The 26,624-nt window shown below is 40.8% G+C and overlaps 2 protein-coding genes across 2 annotated transcripts in view; one reads left to right on the plus strand and one right to left on the minus strand.

The window, feature by feature from the left end:
* Positions 1–26,624, minus strand: part of TBCD (tubulin folding cofactor D) — a 120,212-nt gene that overhangs the window by 58,517 nt on the left and 35,071 nt on the right. The window contains exons 14-15 of the mRNA XM_005424536.2: positions 13,504–13,660; positions 3,088–3,145 (exon numbers count right to left, since the gene is read on the minus strand). Of these exons, the coding sequence (XP_005424593.2) occupies positions 3,088–3,145; positions 13,504–13,660 (215 nt within the window). The remainder of the gene's footprint in view (positions 1–3,087; positions 3,146–13,503; positions 13,661–26,624) is intronic.
* ZNF750 (zinc finger protein 750) overlaps positions 26,419–26,624 on the plus strand; it is an 8,114-nt gene continuing 7,908 nt past the window's right edge. The window contains exon 1 of the mRNA XM_005424535.2: positions 26,419–26,494. The gene's annotated coding sequence lies outside the window, so the exon portion shown is untranslated. The remainder of the gene's footprint in view (positions 26,495–26,624) is intronic.

Raw genomic sequence — 26,624 nt, forward strand, 5'->3', positions numbered from 1 at the left:
GGCTGGGAAAAGAGACTTTCCAACTTTTCTCAGGGTCACTCTGACCAGCTAAAGATCCAGCCATGCTCCTTGCTGATGCTGCAGCCCAGCTGCTGCCACAGGCCCTTCCCCTCCTCTCCTCACGGCAGGACAGGGTGTCTGTCACTCTGCACCATTCATTTCTTTCCACTTCCAGCTTTAGGTCCTGCTTTATGCTGCCCTCAATGCATTACTGTGGGCACAGGCTGTGCACCCTCTGGAGATCAAGCAGATCTCATGAAGCTGTAGCCAGTTATTTGTGCAGCTCTGAGCTCCCCCTTGGTGGAAAGAAGGCAGTTAGGTGATAATCTTTTAGCCCATTCCACAGAAAAAGGTATGTTTGGGGTGCAGAACATATTTTCTGGTAACTTTGGTATATCCAGCTTAGTGATAGACTGGGTTAACAGCTGGACTTGATGATTTAAAGCTTTTTCCCACTTGGATGATTCTATATTTTATGCTACTGAAACCCTTTTTGACTCAGCACAGGCATATTTCAGTGAGTATAACATTCTGTATCATATCCAAGGGATTTCATAGTTCAACCACTGCATTACAGTGTCATTTAAAAATGTGCTGCTCAGACAAATGATGCAGAATCTGTAAAGCCCTGAAATTCCTAAAAGATGCCAAATTCCTAAGAGATGCCAAATACTTCAAGTGTTCTGCGAGAGTAATCTTTCAGTTTTTATACAATCCCCTTCTGGAGGTGGAAAAACTGGATAAAAACATACTAATTTCAAGATTCCATGAAATGAGAACCAAGGTGACCAATCTGAACTCTTCTTTCCTACAAAAACTGAAAAAATACTACAACATTCTCTAAAAATATTTAGTTTAAAACCAGGAATTTTAAATACATCAGTCACACAAGAGGAAAAAAAAAAGCCTCTCTTTGAGATGTCAGAGCTGTAGAGAGTCCAATTCAACATCACTTATTCATCTGATTATTCCTTATACTGATTATTCATGAAAGAGTTGCACAAGCCAGCTCAGAATGCTTGTGGAGCTTCAAAAGCAGAGTCTTGTTCTATTCTCTCTAACCTCGGGGTTCAAAATGTCTCTATTCACCATTTTATTTTATTGGTGCTCTGCATTATAATATATTGCATATTGTAAGAGATGGAAAATCTAGTAAAACCTGTTGTTTATTTAAATATGTGTTTAACTGTAAGTAATGATTGGAAATATTTAGCACTCCCAGGTATTTTTCTTCAAAATTGTAATTATGGCTGGTAAACAAAAAATATTTCTTTGCCTTTCTTAAATAAGAGAAAGGGCTTTAGTAATTTCATAAATGTCCATCAAACAGCTATTCCAAATTTTGACCAGGTCTGATTTAGAAAGTACTACTGAAAAAATTAATGAGTTTGGAGGTAGATGACTTGCAGACAGCTCAGGAGCCTGGGCTACAGCAGAAGAGGGAAGTCAGGAGAAATGTGCTGGGTTTTAATTAGAAATACAGATATTCAGGCTGCACTGAGCTCTCAGTTTGAGTCTGGCTGGTTTAGCACAAAGCTCATGGTCAAAGTGCCAGTTTAAATGTAGAAACACACTGATGATTAAATCAAGCCACCAAAGGTGAGCAGCACACTTGTAGTGGCAATTGTTATAAAGATTTCTCCTTGGTGTCCATATAAACCCTGATTCTGAGGACAATTCCTAGGCATCACACAAATAATTCACTTTTCACTACCTATGGTTCCCTAATGTTCCATGCAGCTCTCAGGAAAAGAAATCCCTCTAAGGAATTGATTTGAATAAAGGGATTTAAATTAGCCAAGTACAGCAAATTCTAGTTTCTAAAATGTAGGAGTTGAAGTCTGGGGGAAGTAGCATTGCTGAAACTGTTGGTTGTACAGCAGGGAAGGGTTCTAGCACTGCTCAGCAATCTGCAGCACCCTGGTTTGCTCTGCTCTGAGCCAGGAGCTGAGCTGGGCTTGCTCAAGCACTGACTCACTTCCCCAGCAATTACACTGCAGCTTCATTCAGCAGCTTCAACAGCACCACAGGTGTGGCCACAAAAAGTGAGGATGCTAGCCAGGTATCCCTGAGAAACCCTCCTGATGTTCTAAACACACCACTCTGCAAAATTTCAGCCAAAAAGTCAGACAGACCTGGTAATGTGCATATTGAAAAGACTGTCTGTTTTCTTTTTTTTTTGGTTTTTTTTTAACACATTCACAGTGACATTTATTGTCAGGAACAGAGATGTGGTTCTTTGGCAGACACTCTGATTTGAGTTCATACAGTTAGAGGGTGGAGTTTTTTACATTTGCATAAGATAATTTGGTTTTTCTGTTAAAATATACCATTTATACTTTTTTTTTTAAAGAAAGCAAGGTCAATGTCTACAACACACAGACTTAAATGCTCATAGATAAGATGTCCATTCTTCTCAAATTCTGTAAATATAGAAATTTGTAATTTTCCATCATTTCTCTTCTCCTAAGAACACTCCTCTCAACTGCACACATATTTTCTACAGAAAGTTTCCCAGAATATACTTTGGTGTCAGTTCTATTCACTGCCTAACAGCATCTGACTAATGGATTTCCCACTCTTTTAAAAATTTCCAGTTCTATGGAAAGAGTTTTATATAACAACTAAAAATATGTTTGAAGGAGAGAGATTATCCTAGAAATGTTCAGTTTACCTTGAATAAAGAGTAACAGCTGATGCACAATCAGGAAATTGTAACCTCACAGAACTCCCCAGATTGGAGCTGTGTAAAAAAGCCAATATCTGTGTATTATGTAAGACCCTTTTGTTTGTGATCTTGTGACTAAAAAATGCTAAATAATTCTTTCTTAGATACTTTATCTTGATCATCATGACAATACAGCAGACTGTTAACTGTGGCCATAAATCCAGATGTGCATCTGTGGATTATATAATTTAACATCTAAATTCACAAGATACTTCTAAGGATTTAAAAACAACAATTTTTTTGCTCCCAACATAATATTTTGCTTCTCTACTGTAGTTCTACATAATTAGGGCTACAAATTATTAAATGAAAACAAATAAAAAATAACAGAGAGATGGAAGCTGGATGTGGTAACTTACAGAAGCAGCTCTTCTGCAATTGACATCACGATCAAAAACTGCAGCAATAACCAATGCACTGAGGAAATAAAACATCGAGCATTAGTACAAATTTATGAAAAGAAATGTGCAATGCCATCATTTCAACATTTAGCCTTCTAAGCAGAACAGGCAGCACGTCCTCTAAGGAGCTTAGTATTTAGAAATACAAAGCTGAACTAAAATCTGAGTTGAAGTAACCTTGTGCTTTCTTGTTTCTCTAGTTTGCTGTGGACTTCCCACAGCACAAGTGCCACCCCACTGTAGCAAAGGAATTTATGGAATACAAAAACAGGTTTTAAAAAGAGCAGGGGTTTAAAACTTGGACACATTCATGTCAAATGTGACACTCAGTGCTATTTTAAACGAAAACTTGGAAATACAGTTTCTCAGTAGCCAAATGTACAGCAAGTCTTGTGTAAGGAGCAAACACAACACCAAGTGAAGCAATGGAAAGCTGCAGTTATCTCCAGGAGAACAGTCACATCCTGCAAGGCACAAAAATCAAACATGCAAATCCTGATAAAATGTAACCTGCAAGATGAACTGCAAAGCAGTTTTTTAGGGTGACCCTTTAGAGACAGAAGGATGATTATGTGAAACAATTTCTTCATGCATGAAGTCTGGTGACCCTGCACAGGGTAATTCTTGTGCCTCAAAAGAGCTGCTGTTCAAAGATGTGCTACACAACACAGGAGAGAGAATACATCCCAGGACACGCAGTCTGCAGCTTTAGAAATCCACCTCCAGCATTCAATTAACTCCAGCAACAAATAAACATCACTTCAGGAGAATCATTTAAGCAGAAAATTATTCTTTTCAAAGCCTGAAACTCTTCATTACATGATTTATTGACTCCAGGCAAAACCGGAAATAAATACTGGCTGAAAAGTAAATTCAAGATAGCTTTGCTTCAGCACAAGGATATTAATTACACTGATAATATCAAACTTCCCTGGGTAGTGGCTATCAGTTCCCTACAGTGATGAATACTGTGTTGTTCCACCTCTCTGAAATGCACAGTCAGCTCAGCCTCTGTAATTTCAGTGTAAATCCATTAGGGAAAACAGGAGCCAGAAAGTCAGAATGAAATGAAAACAAACCCCAATAAATGGTTCTAAAGGCAGTTAATGCTTTCTCACTGCTACCTGCAGGAGCAATACCCCTCTCTGCCACAAAGACAAGAGGAGAGAGGAGGTCATCCAAACACCAGAGCCTGCAAGAGCAAATGTTCAGGAAGCAGCACTGATGGCTCACTGCTGAAAAACTGCTGGGTCAGGCACACACTCTTCAGACTGATGCCTCAGGTTTTAGCTTTTTTATTTTTCAGATTCTGTGCTGCTTTAGTGTGTGGGTTGATCTTCATATGAGGGGACGGTGAGCTCTGTGCACAGAGCAGGGAGACAAAACAATTCCTGCTCCAGCTGGGGACCAAGGACAAATGATCCAAATCTCAGCCCAGGAGCACAAACACCGTGGGCTGGAGAGAGAAAAACAAGCAGGGTGGGACTGCATGGGCTAAAGCTGGAATGGGACAATGAACTCCAATGTGCAAATGGAGCAGAACTTATGAAAGTGTGAGACTCCCTGGCAAGTCATCCATTTTATGACCATTTTAAATCCATCTTAAGTGTAACCCGAGCTAGGCTCTTATACTACCCAAAATATATCCATTGAAACCTTCTAATAAATCCCTACTTTATTCTTTAACTCTGTCTAGCCTCTGTTCTAGGCCAGCCTTCACAAGGCATCAATCAAGGCTTGCTAATTCTCTGGCACAAAGAGAGGCTTAAAAATTATTTTAAAAGGACACTTAAGAAGTATATAGTTTTAATGATATGACTAGCTCCCATAAATGCTTTAATTAGAGAACTTTCAAGACTAAAGGAATTGGAGGAAAATGATCCTTGAAACCAAACAGAAGCAAATTTCTGCCTGACATTTCTGGTTATACAGACTAGAACAGTAATTCTAGTTATTGTAAGTAATTTGTCAGTTATGCAGAATTTTAATATTGGTCTTCTCTGAAGAGGGGGGGGGAAAAACCAACCACAAAAAACCCCTCATCACAACAAGAAGCTCAGAATCCTGAGTGCTGCCCTCACTGCATCAAACAAGAGCTCATTTTATAATCACATTGTGGTTTTCCATTTTTTCTTACTCTTCTGTTACCTTAAGACAAAGCTGTGTAAATAAAGCCAGTAAAGCAGCATACTGTCTGTGCCACCTGAGTCACTCAGTGCTGCAAACAACACTGGGGGAGCAAAATAAAAACCCCAGGAATTCTGTCAGGGCCCCGTTAGATTGCCAAACCACACTGCACTCACTGTTCCATGTTAATCCTTTTAATGAAGCATTCTAACTTATCAAACTCCACAAATGCTCTTTTCAGGCTAATTCCCACTTGGAAGCACAGGCCCATCCTCCCCAAAGCCAGGCTTAGTGCAGAGGGTGGAACACCTCTAAGGTGTCTTCACCTGTCTGCTTTGTCGTGGGAGTTTATGTGATACTGCACCAGGATTTCCTAACATAAAGAAACTGGTGATGTCAAAGCAAGTGGGATATTTTTTTAAGCCACTCAAAGGATCATGTCTTGACTTGCCCCAAGTGCACCACACCTGCCTGCTGCCAGGAGGAGCAGAGGATGGCTTTGCACCCTCCAATCCCTATAGAACACCTTTTCTGGCTCCTTCACACCCTCCAATCCCTACAGAACACCTTTCTTGGCTCCTTCACACCCTCCAATCCCCATGGAACACCTTTCTTGGCTCCTTCACACCCTCCAATCCCAACAGAACACCTTTCTTGGCTCCTTCACACCCTCCAATCCCCATGGAACACCTTTCTTGGCTCCTTCACACCCTCCAATCCCTATAGAACACCTTCCCTGGCTCCTTCACACCCTCCAATCCCTATAGAACACCTTTCTTGGCTCCTTCACACCCTCCAATCCCTATAGAACACCTTTCTTGGCTCCTTCACACCCTCCAATCCCTATAGAACACCTTTCCTGGCTCCTTTACACCCTCCAGTCCCATTGAACACCTTTCCTGGCTGCTTTACACCCTCCAGTCCCCATGGAAACACTTTCCTGGCTCCTTGAGAGCTATGGAGCTTGCATGCATGACAGCAATTAAGCGCACAATAAACACAGATTTTAAAAGTAAGTTGCAATTTTATCAGTCAGCTAATAATTCTCCCTTTCCTCATCATCCATCCTCCCAAGGCCTCACCTAACTGGCCTCAGGGGAAGTCAGAAGACTCCAAGTATGTCAGCCCTTGTGGGTCTCATTCCCTTTCCTGACAAGGTGGGAATAACCAGGGAGCAGCAGTGGGCCAGGCGAGAGACATCAGAACACAGAATTAAGCACAAGCACCAGTTGCCCTCAGCTCACAAGCACCAGGTGTACCAGGCAAGAAACCTGAGTTCCTTTTACCACCTGCAGCAGGCACTTCCAGTCCCCACTAGCCACAAGCAGCAAGAAGCTGATCCTGCTGCCATCAACCCCAGTGTGCCACCCTGAAGCTGTGGGAGGAGAAAAAGAAACTCTCAAACCTCTTGCCTATTTGGTACAAACCCAAAATTTCCTTCCTCAGCCTTAAAAAGGGTGAAGTGGTAACAGGACAGCAAACTCCCCTCCCTGCTGTACATTAGGAAAGGGAAAGGCACAAGAACCACCACAAGCAAGGTGGGTTTGAACAATCCAAGCAAGAAAAGGAGGTGACACTTGGGTCTGTAGGGCACTGCTGCTGCAAACAGCCCCTTCTGCACCTCTCCAGTCATGCCAGCCCACATGGGAGGGCTGCACAGGGAGCTGGGTGTTGAAAACACATCTACACTCAGGTTTTCTTTAATTTTTGAGACTAGAGCAGTTCCTCTGTTCCCTTTACCCCATGGAGCTGTGTTAGATCACTGCAGGAGCCCCACAGGGAAGGAGCAAGCAAAGGGCCTGCTCCAGCCACACTGCAGGTTTAATTCCTCCTGTTTATCTAGGAGAAGGAGAAATGCTGTGACCATTCCCTTTTCCACACTGCTACTTTTGCAGTCCCTCTAACCCAGCTCACACAGAGCTCTCACACATCCTGTTCACCACCCACCCTCCTGTGCTGTTCAGTGAGTTATTCCAATGCAAAAATTTGAAGTAAAATGGTCCAAGTGTAAGAAATACACATGTGGAAAAGAGCAACAAGAAAAATGCTTAGAACAGGAGTTACAAATCCTGAGAAAAGAAGAAGAAAAAGGAAAGAGGACAGGAAAGGGGAAAGGAGAGGGTCTGTAAGGTCCCTTACAGAGGTCCCTTTGCCCAAGTGCCTTCAGCACCCAGTTCTCCTCTGCAGGAACATAACTGCAGAAAGCCATTCCCCATATTTCATCACAGTACAAGACATAGCTCAAAGCAATGCTTCAGATTTCCCCAGTTCTGCAGGACAATCCTGCCCTGGAGCAAGCTCCATCATCCATCCTGAGCCACACCTGCTTGTTCCCCCCTCCCAAAGCCAGGCAGCACCCTGGGGAAGCCAAGGCTGCCTGCCCTGGTGCCCTGCACCCACAGAGACAGATCCCAGATCCCATGAGATCCCAGCTCCTGACCCCCTCGACACCAGCCTAATTCTCTAAAATATCTGGTCTTTCTTTCTGCAAGGCTATATTTTCAAACTTGTTGAGACTTGTTTCTGGTTCAATCTCTCTCTCAACAATGTCATCTCTATTCCATGACTTTCTTAAATCAGTACATTTTATCCCAGTGTTTGCATACAGATGTATAAGACTGTGTGAGCTTTCTGTCAGGTTTTGAGAAGTCTTTACAAATCCACTTCTCATAAGTTCTCAAGAGATCCCAGATCCCAACAGATCCCAGCTCCTGACCCCCTACACCAGCCTAATTCTCTAAAATATCTGGTCTTTTTGCAAGGTCATATTTTGAAACTTGTTGAAACTTGTTTCTGGTTTCAGATCCCAGCTCCTGACCCCCCACAACAGGCAAAGGAACCTGCACAGCTCCACACAGTTCAGATAGCCGGCAACCATTTAATCACTCTAATTGCATTACAGAGTGCAAGTATGTTTTCCTGTTTATTTTTTTGTTTAGGTTTTAAACAAAACAGTTCAGCTCCTTACTGTGCACCTGCCACTACACAGACAGCAACTTCCACACCCAAGGGGGCAGGAATCAAATTACCCACATTTCCAAGTCATTAAATTCTGTTTCACTTTCCTCATAGGTAAGCTTAAAAAGAGAGGCCGCATGTAGAGACTGGGAGAGAAACAAACAAAGCTCAGTCAAGTGGTGCTTTTATAAAGATATGCTTGAACAGCAATTTCAGTGTGTGCATCTCAAAAAAGAGCAACGTGGTCCTGCAAAAGAAGTGAAGTTTCATCTACGTTGCCAAGAATTTTCTTTTTGTGGTCCTATAGTTTGAATAGATGAGGCAAGGTTTCAGAAACCAGTTTAACTAGACTTTAACAGACCATTAAGCAGATGAGCAAGTGTATATTGTTGAAATATGGATTGGGAAAAAAAACTGACATGGAAAAATACAAGCAAGTGCTATTAGAAACACTCTCAGGCATGTATTTCCAATAAGTGTTCTCTCTATTTTTTAGTTCTTTTTGTTTTTTCTTAAAAGAGTTACAAGGTCAGGAAGGAGAAGGGCTGATCTACGATCTACAGCAATCAAAGTTTGCAACTTCAGTATTCTGCCAATTTCATCACTGAAGAGAACATTCATAAAAAAACAGGGAATAATCAGCTGACAGTGAATATGGAGAAGGATTTATTGTAAAGCACTGTCTGAAATTTTACTAAAAAAACAATCTGACTTCATGCAGTTTAAAGTGATTTTTCACTGGTCTAAAGTGAAATATTTATGTTCCTTGACTGCTGAAAAAACAATGTTTTTCAATTACAAAATGATACAAGAAAAGGAAAAAAGAATTCCCTGCAAATCACCCTCTGCTTTAATCTGTAAGTGCTGTTAAGGACACATAGGGCAGGACCCAGTTTATGTATTTTGGTACCTAAGTGGGTCCCATGTGCTTCCAGCAGCTGAACACTGAGTGCAGGATAAACCTTGTGCAATTCCCAGCACTAAGCAAAGCCAGCAGCTCAGGACTGCAATCACTCATCACAGCTCTGGAAGGTGTTTACTATTTTTCTCTAATACTGTGTATTCTTACCCAGGCAGACGTTTTTTGCTGTGTAATTCAGCTCACAATGGATATTATGCATTTTGTTTCAAGATGCTGAGCGCTGCATTTTTGAAGGGTAGCAACAATTTGCTTGTGGCTAGAAGGATGACTCTTCTTAAAGTAAAACAGTGACACACCTAAGGCTAGATTTAAAAAAAAGCCGTATGCAATTATCAGCTTGCTGACACAATAGGTGAAACTGTGTGTCATACTTTATTTGAATTTTTTTTTCACCATTTCTCTTTGGAGTGGCAATTCTACCTGCAAGAGTTGATTTAGAAAAGGAATGGCCACTATAACTAAAAAGATTTTTAAGTGAAAGCTAGTGTAGCATTAATACTTGCTAAAATACCTTGCAGCTTTGTTGGAAAACTAAAATATTACAAACCACAACACCTTCCAGCTATTCATTAGCAATTTTCAGCTTCCATCCCATGTTTCTCTCCATCTCACCAATTTATTCCCAACAACTGAAGTTGTCACAGGTGGCACAGCCACAGCTCTCATTGGTTTTACTACCACAGGCAGAGGGATCTCAAATATTGTCATTTGACACTTTCCTGAAAAGAAAATAATTTGTTTCCAGAAGAAGCTGGAAGCTGAAAGACACCAGCTTCTTCAGAAACACAACCTCCTGCTATAAACATCTGTTCCAGAGGTCCCACCAACAAGGCCTTGTGACCAGAAAACTGAATACCACACACCCTGAAAAATCACAAGGTAAACCTGCATCAAGCCTATGGAGACCAACACTGCAGCATGGCAGGGGGAAAGGAGGAAATGAAATAGGAAATATATTGCTCAAAGCATCATGAGCAGAAGAAAAGTTCTGACAAACAGAACAGATCAGAACTCTGATAAAGGGAAGGCTTGAACAATTGGGCTTTTTAAGTTTCTACAAGCAAAAAGCTTGCCCAACCTTAAAGGAAACCTTTAAAGTTTTTCAACTCAGAGGATGGAAGCAGAGCTTTTATTTTCACCAAGCTGATGACCAATCTAGAAAAATTACCATATTTGAACCAGACTTCAGGACTATGAGTCTGGCCATACCAAGACTAAAGATTTGCAGGCAGTGAGAACATAAATGTAACTGCAGAGCTGTCACCACCCTGCCAGAGCCATTTGTTATCACTCTGGTCACAGGTGACAGTGTGCCTTCACTGCTGCCATTAGTGCTGGTTAGACTAAAAACAAGAATACAAGATTGTAAATATGGTATCAATCAAAATACAATATTTACAATAATACAATATCATGGGATTGTTTCACTGTGCAAATACATCTTCAGGTACCTTCAGTTAAGAATTTCATACTACATAATTTCATACTACAAGACAATTTAGCATGAACTCAGCTAGAAGTGAATTAAATATGACCCTTCAAAATAAAATATCTCATCAATAACTTATTGTGGCAAATGTCACTGTTGCTAGCATGCCAAAGTGAAGCAGGGCTATCCTGGAGTTTCACCTTCTCTTTCCAAAAGTTATCCCAAAACAGGGGATGTTTTAGGCATCACAGCCTAGAGTCACCAGGCTCCTCTCCTTTACAATTTATGCCAGTGTAGATGAAACATCATCAAAACACCATGAAACACCTCATGAGAGAAACAAGGCTATAATGTCTCAGCATTTCTTGTCTGCTCTCTATTGAAAAAGGAAGAAAAATGGTGCTTGGCCTTAAGAAAGATGGACAGCAGGTTCTTAGACAGGAAGGTTTTATCAAGGTCTCAAAAAACACCAGGAGCAAGTACCACAGGGCAGAGACCTGCTGGGTGAGCCTGCATTGAAGGACCAGCACTGAAAAGTGAAACTACAGGGGTGAAAACCAGCAGAGAGCAGCCAGGACACTGTGTCCAGGAATAAAAATGGATTCATTTACAGATTGTCTCAAAGAACTTTAAAAACTGTTTTTAAAGAAGAAACAAACAGTCACATACTCTTTGAGAGCCTGCTGAGCTCAGCAGGTAGCCCTGTGTGGGCAAAGTAGGCTTTTGGATGAGATTGAAATAGTTCTGCCAGCAATCTAGAAGCAAGGAACTCCCTAAAAATTAAAGCAGATATCCAGGACCACAGATCACTGCATAGTCCAAACTTCTTCCTATTTTTATTTAAAGAAAATACTAAATGCCCACTGATAAAACCTTTCTGATGGACACAATGCTGCTATCAATAGCTGTACTAAAAGTGTGCCAAGAAACTGTGAGAAGAAACACCTTGTGTGTTTGCAGTGCAAGTCACCCGTTAAGAAACCTCAAAATGTCAGCCAGTGTGTGGCCAACAAAAAGACCAAACAACAAAGAGAGAATCCCATGGGCAAGGAGGAGGGAAAACATGAGACAGAAGAAAAAAGGTAAAACCAGTTTGTATCTGTAAAAATAGCAACAGTGTTAAGGGAAAAGTGGCAGCAACTTGTAGTCCACCATTGCAGTAGCACAGATTTGGAAATCTCTTAAAGATTGTAATTTTGAAAGTCTTTTGAAACAGAAACCATGGACTGAAAAATAACTACACCAGGCACTTCCATTCACTGCCAAGTGAAATCCTGCACTCTGCTCTGCTCTTTAAAACCACAAGGCATCAAAAGAGGAAAAATCCTCTCATGTATTTGTTAACTTTAACTCAAACACCTTCTTAGTAATAAAACCCCTACTATTCAAAAGTGCTGTGTTAAGGATTTAGTATTGCCACGTAAGGTTCTTACCCCTTTCAGAAACTGGAAGTGGTTTTATCTTCTATTCAAAATAATCTTTGAATTGGAACACTTTAAAAGGAAAATTATAATTTGAATAGAAGTAGAGCTGAGGTATACTTTATTCTTTTAGACTTAACCTGCTCAATTTGCAAGCTCTAAGCTGGTCAATAAAAATATGCTTTATTCTTTGCACAACACCCATCTGATGAAGTCCACAAATCTTGGATTGTTAGGAACAAGACACAGCTGAAAAAGTAAGAAACAACCTCTTCCTTAAGTTTTCTCCTAATACTTTATGGCTCCATAAAGCAACTCCTCCATTTTAGAATAGTTTGTTATTTCTGCCTCTACTGAACTAAGGTTCCAAATCTTCTCTCTCTTAAACTTAAACTTCTCCTCTTAAACTCCCTGAGCTGATGTCCCCGAGGTCCCCACAGAAGGTGGATCAAGCAGACAGAAGATGACACCCTGCCAAAGCCTCCACTGATTTCTCTTATCCATCTTACAGTGAGTTTCTTTGGATTTTGCTTTGAAAATCAGGTGAACAGAAGGAATTGAAGTCATCACACAAAAAGGAAATAGATATGTTTACATCACTACCACCCACCCATACACAATTCTTTACTTTGAAGCTATTCAGCATATGTGTTAGCACACACCTTAAGTTTTAACAGACTTAAAAAATGACCTGTATCAGTTTCCTAGCTCAGTTCCAGAGAGAGGGGGAAATGTGGCAAATGGATTTGTGGAAAATTCTAAAAACCTGACAGAAGACTCACACAGTGTGCATCTGTATGCAAATCTTGAGATAAGAAATGCTGACTTAGAAATGCCATGGAATAGGACAGACATTGCTGAGAGAGAAATGGAGCTAGAAACAAGTTTGAAAGGATGGCCTTGCAAAAAAGACTAAATATATATATATAGATAGATAGATAGATAGATAGATATAGATATAGATAGATAGATGGATATGTATAGATAGACACAGATAGATATATCATAAATATATGATACAGACATATATATGTAAATATATATGGAGACATAGAACAATGAAAGATACATTGTAGTAGGACCCACGAAGAGTAATTTTAGATGATTGGCTTTAAGGCATTTGCAGCTTGGTGTGGCAAAAGCTGATAGGCCAAAAATGCTTATAATGTATTGTATTAAGAAATTTTATATAGATGTATATATAGATATATATGGAGACATAGAACTATGAAAGATGCATTGTATGAGGACCCACAAAGAGTAGTTTTAGATGATTGGCTTTACGGTATTTATAGTATGGTGTGGTAAAAGTTGATAGGCCAGGAAACACTTCTAGTGTATTGGAATTAGGAAATAGTTGGCTTCTGATTGTGATGGCGTGAATTATAACACTTGTATTGTCTCACCCTTCACATAAGACTGAAAATGGAATCAGAGTTTTTAAAATACCACTCAGTTACCGCATGCCTGAGTCAGAAAAAGGCTGACTGCAGCAGCCTGGATGGAGGCAGCCCCACCTGGAGATGTGGCTGATGAAGGGGATGAGCTCGGCGGGCTCGTAGGCGCGCGCGAAGGCCCAGCACACGTAGCAGGCCGCGTCCCTGACGTTGGAGCCCACGCTGCACGCCCCCCTCTTCTCGTCGTATGTCAGCGCCTTCAGCATCACAGGGACCACTGGTACAGCACAAAAAAATACACAAAAAGCAAGTTAGGACCTTTAAGATCATCTTGTTCCACCAATGCCATGGGCAAGGACATCCTCCTCTATCCCAGGTGGCTCCAAACCCCATCCAGCCTGGCCTTGCACACTTCCAGGGGCCTCCCCACCCTCACAGGGAAGAATTTCATCCTGATATCTGACCTAAACTTACTGTCTTTAGTTTAAATCCATCCCCCCTTGTCCAGTCACTACATGCAGGAGTCAATTATGTTTTTATACAGATAAAAGAGCTTGCAAAACTGTGGGGTTCCAGTCGTTGGTTTTTCTGGGTCTGGATTGAAGGCATTTGAGACAGTAATTCATGTTCTGACTCAAGTGTTTATTATTTCCTATCAGTAAAACAGTCTCATTACTCTGAGTTCAGCAGTTTTCCATTAGAAGTCACAAAATGGCCAACTATCTCTTGTTCCAAGGTCTTTTAAGACTAAACTTTCCAATTAAGAACTGACAGCTGGATTATTTTCCCTTTTAACCCAATAACTGATCCCAAAGAGCCCACAATGGGGACTTTTCTGCCCAATTACAAAATGCCACCCAAACCCATGAAGAAGAAGGAAGAAAAAGCATGAAGAAGAAACCCAGGATGACACCCTGTGCCCTCCATCTTGCTTCCATCCACAACACACTAAAAATCCCAAAAACCTCAATTTCTCACCAAGTGATACACCTACACTGCTCTGTATAATCTATTTCACACTTTTGTGGATTCTAGGACTTTTGTGACATTTAGGAAACTTTCTCCATGAATGAGGATCAAAGTCAGTGCTCCCCTGGGGGTCAGGGCACCCCAGAGCAGACAGAGAAATATTCCTGGGTTTCCACACAAAACCTGTAAGGATAGTACTTCTACACCATTCTAGAAACACATTGCTACAGTTCAAGAGTATGAATGCAGAGCTCCCAAGAGGGCCTTCATTTGGTATCTGCACATCCAGACAGAAAATCTGAATCCATCTCTCTCTAGATGGCACGACTTTATTAAATGACTAATGTCTGCAGAAACAACAGCCTCTAAAAAAAAAAAGAAAAAAGAAACAAACAATTTCTCTATCAGTCTTCTTTCTTGTATCAAATTTATCAAATGCATCATTTTCCTTAGAAAAGACTTGTCACAAGGTGATCCCATTAACAAGAAATGGGATCACTGAGCTGCATTTCATTAACAATTTGTGCCTGGATATCCTTGAGTGGATATAATCACAAAATAATTAAAACTTCCATGTGCTGTTTATCACTCTGTGCTCCTGCTTTAAACAAAAAGATAGATACCATGACTGGAGAAGTGAAGTGTTAAAAGGCTGTTCAAATTCATTTTAAGCTGCTAAAGAAAATCAAGCAGTAGATATAGAGATGGGTGAGATTTGAGTAATAGAAGCATAAACACTACAAGGGAGAAAGTGTAATTCCAATTCTGGAACAACCATACAGCAGAGATGGATAGATTGCTGGACATTTCCCAGTCCCTAAAGAAACTGCAATGAAAGTATTTAAAAATGCTGCCTAGCTTGTTTTGAAAATTGCTGCATCAAGTGATGAGAAAAATGGAATTTGCTGGTTCTACAGGAACACTCAAGCAGGCGCCAAAGGCAATTTTGCAAAGCTGCAGCAGGTTTCCCTCAGTACACCACTCCAGCTCCTTTGGACACTTCCCTGCACACTCCCACCTCTGTGCAGGGAAGGAAAAGGGGGAAGGAGGCCCCTCCAGCAGCTCCTCACATTTGGATTGTCTCTGTGAAAGAAAAAATGTATTTTTGTTTAATGTCCCAAATGGGCACAGCATCAAATGGTTTGTCAGGGACAGTGGTGATGCTGGTGGTCTGTTGGCCAGGGCAGCTTGAGCTCTCACACCTCTCTGGTGGCCCTTTCCTCCATCTGGGACTCACAGCACTGCTCTGTGAGACTGCAAAGTCTGGAAACACAGAAAAGGAAGCAAACAATGGGCACTGGGGAGGTGGGACTAACAGGGGAAACAAGTTGAAGTGTGCAGCACTGGTAATTAGAAACACAAAAACTGCTCTAGGGGGCATCTGGGAAAGTTTTGTGCTATCACTGGTTGAATATTTTCTGGGAAATGCTGAATAAAAGCTGCTCCTGACACAAGTGTGTTTGTGTGTGTGTGTGTACAAAAAAGCAGGTCCAGCATTACATTTCTTGTTGGTTCTTAAGAGTTATAAAAACCCAAAAGAAAAAGTACCCAATATTCCAGGTTTCACTTAATTTCTTGCTCTAGAGTTCCTCAAACACCAAATCTTAAACTAAAAACGCTTTATCCAAAAATGACAGATTTAAAAAACAAAAAAACTTTAGAAAAAAAATCTTTCAGAAGGAAATTAGTTTGGTAGGGTGGAGACAAAATTATTGGATTTTTGAAATTCTGAATACGACTTTTTTATTGAAAACTGGGAGGCTGGAATATGCAACAAGGAGAAGATCTGAACTATTCCTTAACTTTACAGGTTTAACTTTAAAAGTTTAGCTTTAATTTTACAAGTTCCCCATTTCTTTCACACATCCACAGGTTTTTTTAAAAAAAGTGCGCCACCAAAACCAGAGGACAAACAGTGCCCACTCTCAAGCTGATTATTAAAACAAAATCCACCTGTGCAGGTCTGTGAATGCTCAAGGAAACACAGTCACCTTTACCTGTAGCCTGAAGGTATCAATAAGCACCGGCTGCACCCCACCCTGCCATGCCCAAGAGCGTCACTGCAGTTGCAGCACAGCCCTGTGCTCAAGCCTTGGAAAATAAAGAAACAACTTCTGGTATTACAAACAGGGCTGGGTTGGTTTTTTTCCTCATACTGGAGACAGGTTGCAGAGATATTCTGCTGTTTAAACGTGGATTTTACACAGTGGGGTGCTCAGTGCAGGTGAGAGACAATAAAAGTCTGGGGAAGGAGTGTAACCACATTTCACAGAGAAAAGGCAGGCACAATTCTTCTCAAGAATATTTCTGGGATTCGCATTCTCTGAACCTCAGAGAAAGGAAAAACAATTTTTATCCTTTGCTGTGCCTGTGTTTGTGCAAAAGTAGAATGCAATATGGAGATGGTTTACCCAAAGTCATGGTGTTTTGTTTCCTTGAGGTTCAGAGAATGTGAATCCCAGAAATACTCTTGGGAAGAACTGTGCCTTGCTTATCTCTGTGAAGAGAAATGTGGCTACAAAGGAGCTTGTGGAAGACATTGGTTACTGAAAGGTTTAATGTGTTTAAATGAAAGATTCTTTACATTACTCCTTTAAAAACATAGTTTACACCAACCTCAACTATAACCTGTGCCATCCAGAGTTCTTTGTCACTTTAACTCCACTCAGTAAATCGATTTTTTTTAATTTAGTGCAATGTTTATCATATAAAATATACAAATACAGCAGTCAAACAAACAACAAAAACCTGTTCCTCAGCCCTAGGCCTTGTCTCCACAAGAAAATTGCAAAATGTCAACTTGACCTTATTTAATTTAAAACAGATTTCCATTGGATCTGGGGTTAAATAAGAATTGTCTACATTTAGTTTCAAACTAAAATATGCAACTTAAAACAGAATAACTCAGTGTTATCTAAGACAAGCATTATGTTTTTATAGGGACTGTTAAAGCAGAGAAGCTGCTTCAATCCATAAAAAATACTTTGCAAATCCTTCTATTATAATATAATCCTTCTATTTTAGAATTATATAAGAAAAAGTACTACAAAGTGGACATTTGCTATTCCCGAAGGGAGCATTGTGCACAATGTCACAGCAGGAGCAGCTACAGACACTACAATTAATGAATGATGAAGCTTGAACTTAGTTACATATCCAACACAAAGAATAGCAATTTTGTTCAAATTTTTCTTCAGTGAAAACCAACTCAGTGCAGAAGGGAGGGTTCAGCCTCTTTGTCAGCCTCATGCTTAAAAGTTGAGATGGTTTAGTTGAGGCGTTAGGGCTGGGTTGGACTTGATCTTTAAGGTCCCTTCCAACCTTGTCATTCTGTGAATTCTGTGAAAACAGCTGGTGCAGATATCTGCAGTGTGTTGTTTCCTAAAAACACAACTCTGGCTCCCCCATGTACAGAAAATCAGGTTTGAGACCAGTCACTCCTACATGGCACCTCTGGAAAGGTGGTGGTTAGGTGGTTCCTCCTAAGTGGAACTTCATTAGGGCTCTTGTACGAATATTTACTGGATCAATTTACTGCATGCAAACACCAGAAAGTTCAGGTTAGGCCCATTCCCAGAAATAAACACTTGTTTAAAAATTCTGTGAATCACCTCTGAATTGTTCTCATTTTCTACATATATTATTGACTCCAGAATCTACTCTTGAAGGGCTCTTCCATGGGTAGGATAAAGCCTCCAGTGGGGAACAGAAAATGTGTGTGCTATTTTGGATGTGCAGAGTTCTCTGTGCTGTTTTGGCCGTGCACAGTTCTCTGTGCTGTTCTGGCTGTGCAAAGCTCTCTGTGCTGTTTCCTCTGTGCACAGTTCTCTGTGCTGTTCTGGCCATGCACAGTTCTCTGTGCTGTTTTGGATGTGCAGAGTTCTCTGTGCTGTTTTGGCTGTGCAGAGCTCTCTGTGCTGTTTTGGCTGTGCAGAGCTCTCTGTGCTGTTTTGGCTGTGCAGAGCTCTCTGTGCTGTTTTGGCTGTGCAGAGTTCTCTGTGCTGTTTTGGATGTGCAGAGTTCTCTGTGTTCCTGTGGGATGATGCTCTGACATCCCATCCCCAAGGGCAAGTGCCTAAAAACCACCCACAGGTGACCTCTCCTCTGCCATTCCTGCCCCCAGGGCTGACCTCATTAAGGGTTTGCCAGGGAAGGAGGAAGAGAGCAGAGCTCCTGCAGCCCAGGAGGGATGTGAGGAGGGAACAGCTGAAATCTCTGAAGCCCCTGGGTGCCCCCAGAGCTGAGCCCACCCAGAGGCACCTGCACAAACCCAGCACTCTGTGCCCTGTGACTGAAGGGCTGCTCTGTCTGCTGCAACCTCCCTGCAGCCTCTCACTACGTCATGAATTAAGAGAGTCTTTAATTACATGTTCACGTGGTGCTTTTTCCATGGAGCTATCTGAGGCAGCCCACAGGACAGACCTGCTCCAGGGATGAATCACAGCAGGGCAGCACAGAGGCTGTTGTCTGCCTGGCTGCTCAGGGTGCAAAGCCTGGAATGCAAAGGCTGCCTGTCAGACTCAGAGAAGGGGTGGTGGTTCAGCTGGATGTTGCCCCACAGACTGTTTGGTACCAGTCATGGTCCTTAAATGCAGAGTTCAGGAGCTGGACACTGGCTCTGGTTGCCAGGTTCCTCTGCCAGGGATTGCCCTGGTGCTGACAGGAGTGAGAGCTCTGGAGTGGGGCCAGGGGCCAAGCAGGGAGCAGCCAGATCTGGATTCCAGCCACTCCATCCCAACATCCTTACCTAACACAGCCCTAAAAGCTCAAAGCCCCCTCAGAGCAGCAGCTGAGCCAGGACAGCTCTGAAACACTGAGCACTCCATGGTTTGGGGACTCTCCTACCAATCACACCAAAGGCCAGAGCAGAGACCTTCTTCACACAGGTGTAGAGCTGACAGAGCTCTGCCTGGACTGAACCAACAGCAAACTGCAGTTAAAGACATGAAGGAACAGGCTTGTGGAGAAATCCTACTGAGCAAATGAATTACTTACTCTAAAGGAGTATAAAAATTCTGTAAACTCATAACAGTGTGTGTCAGAAAAGAAATATCACCCAAGAAAGCCCAGCCTTAAGGCTAAAGTTGTGCAATACCAAGATAAACCCCATGGTGAAAAAGCCAGAAGCAATTCATTGTCATTTATTCCCTGCTCCATGTTTACCCCATCTCCCAGTGCTGCTGGGGGAGGGACCTTTCCTGCTGCAGCTCCAGACACAGCATTTCTTCCTGCTCATACCTGCTGGCTACTGAAAAAAAAAAAAATCTGCACTATTTATAATGCTTCCTTGCTAATTTGAAAACTATTACAGTGACATAGGCACTATAACTTTTTAAAAGGCTCTTTTCAAGACCATGCATCACTTTTAAAGTTCACCTGGGTGTTAGAGAGAAGGAATTCCTCCATAACCAGCCTTTCAGGTTTGGGTGTTCTCTATTTTCTAAGGAGTCCACCTAAGACAGGTAGTTCTTTTTTTTTTTCCTCCCCACGTCTTCCTGTATCTCTGATGAAAAGCACCTGGAATTTTGCCAAAAGCCTCACAATTAACCAGCACTACAGAACAGACCAACAGACAGTACAGAAACCTGACTTCTTGATTCATCATCCCTCTCCTCCAACCCCTGGCTTCTGCAAGTCCATAACAAACAATTTAATACTCTGGCATATGAAACACAGAAGGTAATCCTTAAAAATTGAGAAAGTAAACAAGTTTAAGAAGCTACATAATACATTTCCATGAGACTATTCAAATCCTGGTCTCAGTTAAACTCCTCCTAAAATGCACTGGAAAGCAGTACTGGGTTCACTTTTGTTGGTTTTTTTTTCATGAATGGCCCAAGTGAGATTGTACAAGCAAAAATGCCCTTTTTGTCCACTGTGTGCAGAGTTTTTCTACACAAAGGAGACTTTGGATTTTTTTAGAAGTATATCTAGTTATATATAATTATCAGTAAGCACCATTCCCTCTACTCCCAGATAAAAAGACAATATACACAGGGATCCAATATTTTCTCCCTAAAAGCATGTGATTGAGCCTTCTCTGTACCAGGAACAGAAAACTGGGTACTGCCCCAGAGCACATATCCATTCTAACCAAATTGACAAGAAAAAATTAACAATAGAAAATCAACAAGGTATTTGCACCAGAAGCTGAGGGAATTTTAAAATCACAGATACAGCAGTCACATGTACACAGATATTCCTTCAAAGCTGTAGCATCTGCTATTGAGACTGGCTGAGGGCATATGAAACACTTTGACAGCACCAGAGACTTCATTTCATACAAACTTTTCACCAAAAATACACTTGACAATGGGATATCTTTAAAACAGAGAGCAAGCATCAACTGAGAGAAGCTGTTCCTATTTAAACAGTGTTTCCTATTTAAACCAAGTGTTTCCTATTTAAACCAAGAGCTTACCATTCAGCAGAAATAGGTCACAAATATGTCCCTAAGCCAGGCTCCTTTTGGATACTGGTAGAGTTGGGTGTGAAAATGTAAAAGCATCAGGATTTTGTCATGGAATCCCATGATATTGTAACCTGCCAAGTCCCCTGTCAAATGTGCCTTGGGTCCCTCACTAACAGACCTTTAACACTCCCTATTTCCTTCTTACAGTTTCTTCATGTTCCTTTTATTCTGAAGGTAACTTATGAGCTGAAGAAGTTAAGGCTGGTTCTGCACATTTTTTCCACTCTATATAACTACTTTTCATTTATTCTGGCATTAAAAAAATTCAAATTCCAGATTCAGATCAGTTGTACTGACCCACTGGTACCAGACTCCTGCATGTCCCAATTTCCCTGGATCCCATCAGCATTATTTCCTCCTATTGAAATGCTGATTTTATTGTTGCCACAGTTTAAAAAGGAGCAAGGGGCTCTTGGCCTATCCCAGTCTGTTCCTCAGTGAATGGGGTAAGGGTATTTAAGAAAGCAGGAAGATTAAAAGTAATGTCTTCCTTGCTGGAATCCTCCCAAAATAAGCACAAATTCACTGAAAGTGTAACCACAGGGCTCTTCCAACCTGCCTTCTCTGGCTTCCTTTTCTTACTCCTCAGTGATGCAAATGTTTTCAACCTTTACACATATGTGATTTTATAGCAGAAACAGGAGCCCATCCTGCACAGTGAGCATTATTTCCTGGTGAAACACTAACATGGATTAGATTTGAGACTGGGACTACTCAGAGCTCAGCAAGTCCTTGAGAATGACACCAGAACATTCTTCAGCTCACCACCAAGACGTTAAGAACACCCAGGAAGGTTCATGTTCCTCTACATGACACACCTTATTAGCTAGAAAGTTTATACTGTGCTGTCATCAAGAGAAATTTTAATAACGTCCTTTCACAAGCAAACCAGAAATTCAAGTAAACTAGGATTCTCTTGTTTGTTTAGTATTTATCCCCACCCAATTAAATAAAAAAAAACCTATAAATAATAGTCTGAAGCCTACAAAACCACAAATACAGCACAAAACAAAAGCTGTGAAATCATAGTGAAACCACATTGAAATGTAGGTTTTTGGTTCTAGCATACACTGTAGAGTAAGGAATATTTAGTTTTGGGGTGCTGCAATTCCAAATGTAGAATGGCACACAAATCCATCATCAGATCATGAGATTTTAGTTAACTTCAGGTTATTTTGCTAAAAAGGTTTCTCCCACATGCAAATTAAGCTGCGTGATCCTTCTAATAACAACAGAAATTTTACAGCTGAATAGTGACATGTAACTTTGAATGCAAAACCATAACAGCCAAGCTGCAGCATCAGTATTTTTCAATGAAATAAAATAAAACATCAGGTTGTATTTGCTGGTTTATATTCCCCACTTTAAAAATGTATTGAAATACTAAACAACATGTACTAATCATATAAATATTTATAAAATTTGGCATGTTTCAGAAAATAACTGAAAGCTAACAATATGTTGAGTCTGAGAGAATTTGTTCTATGCCTCCCTGCTCTCTGGTGAGAGCAGCATCACAGCAACCTCGTGCCAAGTATGGCTCAAAAAAAAGAGTTTATTTACCCTGCCACTGCACATGGCACAACTCAGGTCCTGCTGCTGGATTCTGTCAGAAAAACTATCATTGAGGCAAGAAAACTGGCTCAGAATCTCTGGTGTAAGCTTTGAAACTAAAGCAGAAAAGGGAAAAATATTTGGCACCAAAATCACTTTTAAAAGAATACATTTGGAAAGAGAATTGTAACCAGAGCACCAGGCAGAAGCTGAAGGTGCATTTTGCATCCCTGTGAGAATGGCTGCCAGGGAAAGGAGTCACCATTCAAAACCCTCCCTTATAAACAGCTCATCCCTTTGCCTACAGTCCCAATTCCTGCTCTTTCCCACTTCCCCCAAGATGTTTCACTGCCCAAGGGCGAGGATGGGAACCCAAAGAAAGATCATCCTAGCTCCAGACCAAACAGCACAGGCCACAATAAATATCTAAAAATGGGATCTGCAGTTGCTATTAAGTGCTGAGCTTTTATTCTTTTCCCATACAAGTAATTTGCTCCAGTAATCTGAACAAGTGGCTCCCAAGCCCAAGCACAGCAATCTGCCCAGACCTATCTCTGGAGTCAGGGACTGGATTGTTAGGAAAAACAAAGGCACATTTCAAAGGTGTTATTCAAAAAGCATTAAGACTAATAACTATTCATATGGGATAGAAAAAAATAATTATGAGAATATTGTAGGAGAATCACGTCATGTTTCGGGGCACGGTGTGAGTTCCAGCAATTACATTCACATCCATTTGCCCCCTTCTGGGAATGGTGTGGAACAACCCAGCCCAAACATGCTGATGCTCAGAGCCCTTTTCCCCCTCAGAAATGTCTAATACACAATTTTTTATTCAAAGTATTTTACAATTAAATGGAAGAATTTATCCCATCTTAATCCAAAGGATTTACAAATCCTTTGATAACTTCGGTTCCAGTGATCCCAGAAAAAAAAAGGATTTTATTAAAAAGGATTGGCTTATATATTTCATTATATATTATTATATATTTTATATTTATTATTTATATAATTTATTATATATTTCTATAATTTATTATATATTATTTGTTTTATATATTTATATTTACTTATTATATATTTATTATATTTTATTCTATATTTATTAGATATATTCTATATTTTATTTTTATTAAAAAAGGATTTTATTAAAGCCACAAATGCAGACCCAACTAAGGTGACACAGGGGAACCCTGCAATTCCAAGGCACTTCTTTTATGTGGGAAGCTGAGCTTCACCAGCTCCATGTGCACCAGTATCCACATTTACCTGGGATCCTGCTGCTCTCTGGAATAACTAATGAGCTCACAGATTGCTAGGACCTGGAAAAAAATCCAGGAAATGATGGAAAACCAGTGGCCATTCCCTGGGAGCAGCACTGGAGTCCTGAGGGCAAGCAGCAGGGCCAGACCTGGCATCAGAGCACAAGGGAATGGAATTCTGAAGGGGAAAACAGAAATGAGGTGAGAGGCGTACCCAGATCAGGGTAAATTTACCCCATCTGGATGTAGATTTTCTGCAATTGACATTTTGTTTTCTGTTTTGTGCTAAAGCTGAGCCAAAAAATTCACATAAAAGCACATACAAGGAAGTCTGTAATATTTAGAGAATGACAGAATTCTGCTATAGCTAAACAACACTTATTTAATACTGAATTTTAAAAAGAACCTAGAATAAAGAAGTATATTCAACACCAAAGAAGATAAAAACCCAAAGCTTCAGCCCCACAGAGACACACAAATCACCACATTTTAAAAAAAAGGCAACTTGGCAGGAACATATCAATAAATCCAAATTTTACTGTGTCAGTCCTGGTGCTCTTAATTAATGTGACCTGTACATGAAAGAAAAATTTTCAGGCAGAAGAAAGAAAAAATTTCAGGTAAATGAAAAAGGTGCTACCAAGAGGGGACTGGGCTCATTGACAGGACAAGATGTGATCAGGTGAGTTAAAAATAAGTGTGGAAACAACATCCCTGCAATCATGATTTAGTATTTCTACCAATCTGCACAAAAAGGAGTTCTCATGGTCCTCCTCTGGAGTCCACAATGGATCTCCTCCCCAGATCTGGGTTTTTAATATCATTCAAGCCCCAAGCAAAGGAGAATTTACATGGTTGTTCTTTTTCTTCCAGTTCTGCTTCACTTGCAGCTGATTTCACTGGCCTGAGTGCTAACAGCACTTCCAGGAAGCAGCTGGGTTTAAAACATTTTCTGTGGGTCAGTGCAGCAGCTGGACATCACAGCTCCCCTCCAAATACAAGGTCAGACAATGGGGAGAAGTTAAAAAAAATAAAATCAAAGTTCCAGTTCTGACTCTCTGTTATGCCAGTTCAGTCAGCTCAATTGAGGGAGCCCAACAGCTTCCTCTAGATGCCACAAATTGAAATTTTCTTCCAGAGATGTTTCTGAATACAGTCTTTCTCCCCTTTTCCCTTAGAAATTTCTAATACACAAATTTTTATTCAAAATATTTTACTACTAAATGGAAGAATTTATCCCATCTTAATCCAAAGGATTTACAAACAACTAGAGAGTAATGTGACAGCAATATTACACCATTTATACTGCTATGCTGTATTATAGAAACATAATAAAAAATAATTAGGGGAAAAAATAAAACATAGCACAAAAGCCACTCTTCTACCTTAAAATTAGTAATTGCTTATAATTTGAATTTTTCTTTCAAAAAGTTACACCAGCCCAGCAAGAGCAAGCATGGTGACCTGCAAACTCACATAGGGAAGTAGATTTCTCTAAATAATTCCACCAAACCAAAGGCAACACCTCTAAAATTATTTTTAAGACAGTGCTTTAAAGTGTCTTAAAAGACTGATTTTCAAGACTTTAAAGACTGATTTTCAAACAACTTTTATTCACTTTCTAAACAGGTTTTGTCCTGACAATTTCCTTTATAATTTTGATTCCAAAAAATCTTACTTTTGCTAACTATAAAATCCATTTATATATATAAATATAAAATGCAAATTATAAAATATAAGATATAAAATATAAAATACATTTGAAGTTTCAGTAATCTGCAGCTGTCTTATCTACAGAGCAGTGGGTGAAACAAGAGGGTTCCCAAGTTCAGTTTCGAACAGAATTTTTAACATCTCTGGAACACTGGAATTAGTAGCCAAAAGCCCCTTTGCTTATGCATTAACAGGAGTGGTTTTTAGACAGAGCTACAGGTATCAAAATAATTTCCTTGTGCCAGCTTGTGTGAGAGGAAATCATTTCACTGAGCAGCTCAGCCATGTCACCAGTGGCTGGCACACAGCCCCAGAAATTTGTCATTTACAAACTTTAACAAAAAACAGAATTAAAGCCAGCCCCAGCAGTTAGCAGTGGGTGAGCAGTTGACTTTGCCAGTTCCTTGCTGGATTTCCCAGCTCCTGAGCAAACACAGAGCCATGACAATCAATCCTGCCTGCAGTGACTCCTTTCCCTTTCCAGGACCTGTACGTTTGGCTGTCGATTATAGACAAGCTTTGGCAGGTTCCTGTGGCAAGCGAGCTTGGAGTTAGTTCAGTCCCGCCTTCAGAAAGGAGACTCATGAAGGACAAAAATTTAAATAAAAATGAAGAGGGGGGGAGGAAAAAAGAAAAAAGAGCAAGAATATTAAAGCTACAAAGGGCATTCAATAAAAATGTCAGTCTCCAAAAATGAGCAATATTATTTTCTAAGCTTTGCTACCCCCTGCGTACAGTCAGTTCTGCTGCCCACGAGTCACTTGTACAAAACTTAAAATATCCTCAGTGTTAACTCGGCCAATTCTGACCCCACAGTGCAAAAGGAACAGGCACCAGAGCTGAAAGCAAAACTTGGTTGTTGGAGGGCACGGAGCGACGGGAGCTGCCTTCGATAGGAGATGCTGAGGTAATGCTCAATGAGAGCGGTGGACGCAAACAAATGAATCGTAGCTGCAGGCTGGAGTAATATCAGGTGCATCTCTACACCCCGAGGGCTCAACTCCTACACGCTCAGGTCCCTCCCCTGGAACAGCCTCCTGCAGTTTCACTCAGGGCTCAGGCAGAGAACAGGTACTGCTCTCCCAGCAGTGACAGCTCCAGCGCAGCGCCCGCCCGCCGGCTCTCGGACACCCAGTGCCTGGTGAGTACATTGCTTTACAGCATTTCTTTCAATAAAACTTTGCTGATATTAAGGAAGAAATCAGAGGTGCTCAGTTCCCAGCTGTCCCAGCAGCCAGGGTTACTCCAGCAGGTGCACTCACGGCACCAGT

This window comes from Geospiza fortis, unplaced genomic scaffold, assembly GCF_000277835.1.
Source record: "Geospiza fortis unplaced genomic scaffold, GeoFor_1.0 scaffold244, whole genome shotgun sequence".
Taxonomy (NCBI): Eukaryota; Metazoa; Chordata; class Aves; order Passeriformes; family Thraupidae; genus Geospiza; species Geospiza fortis.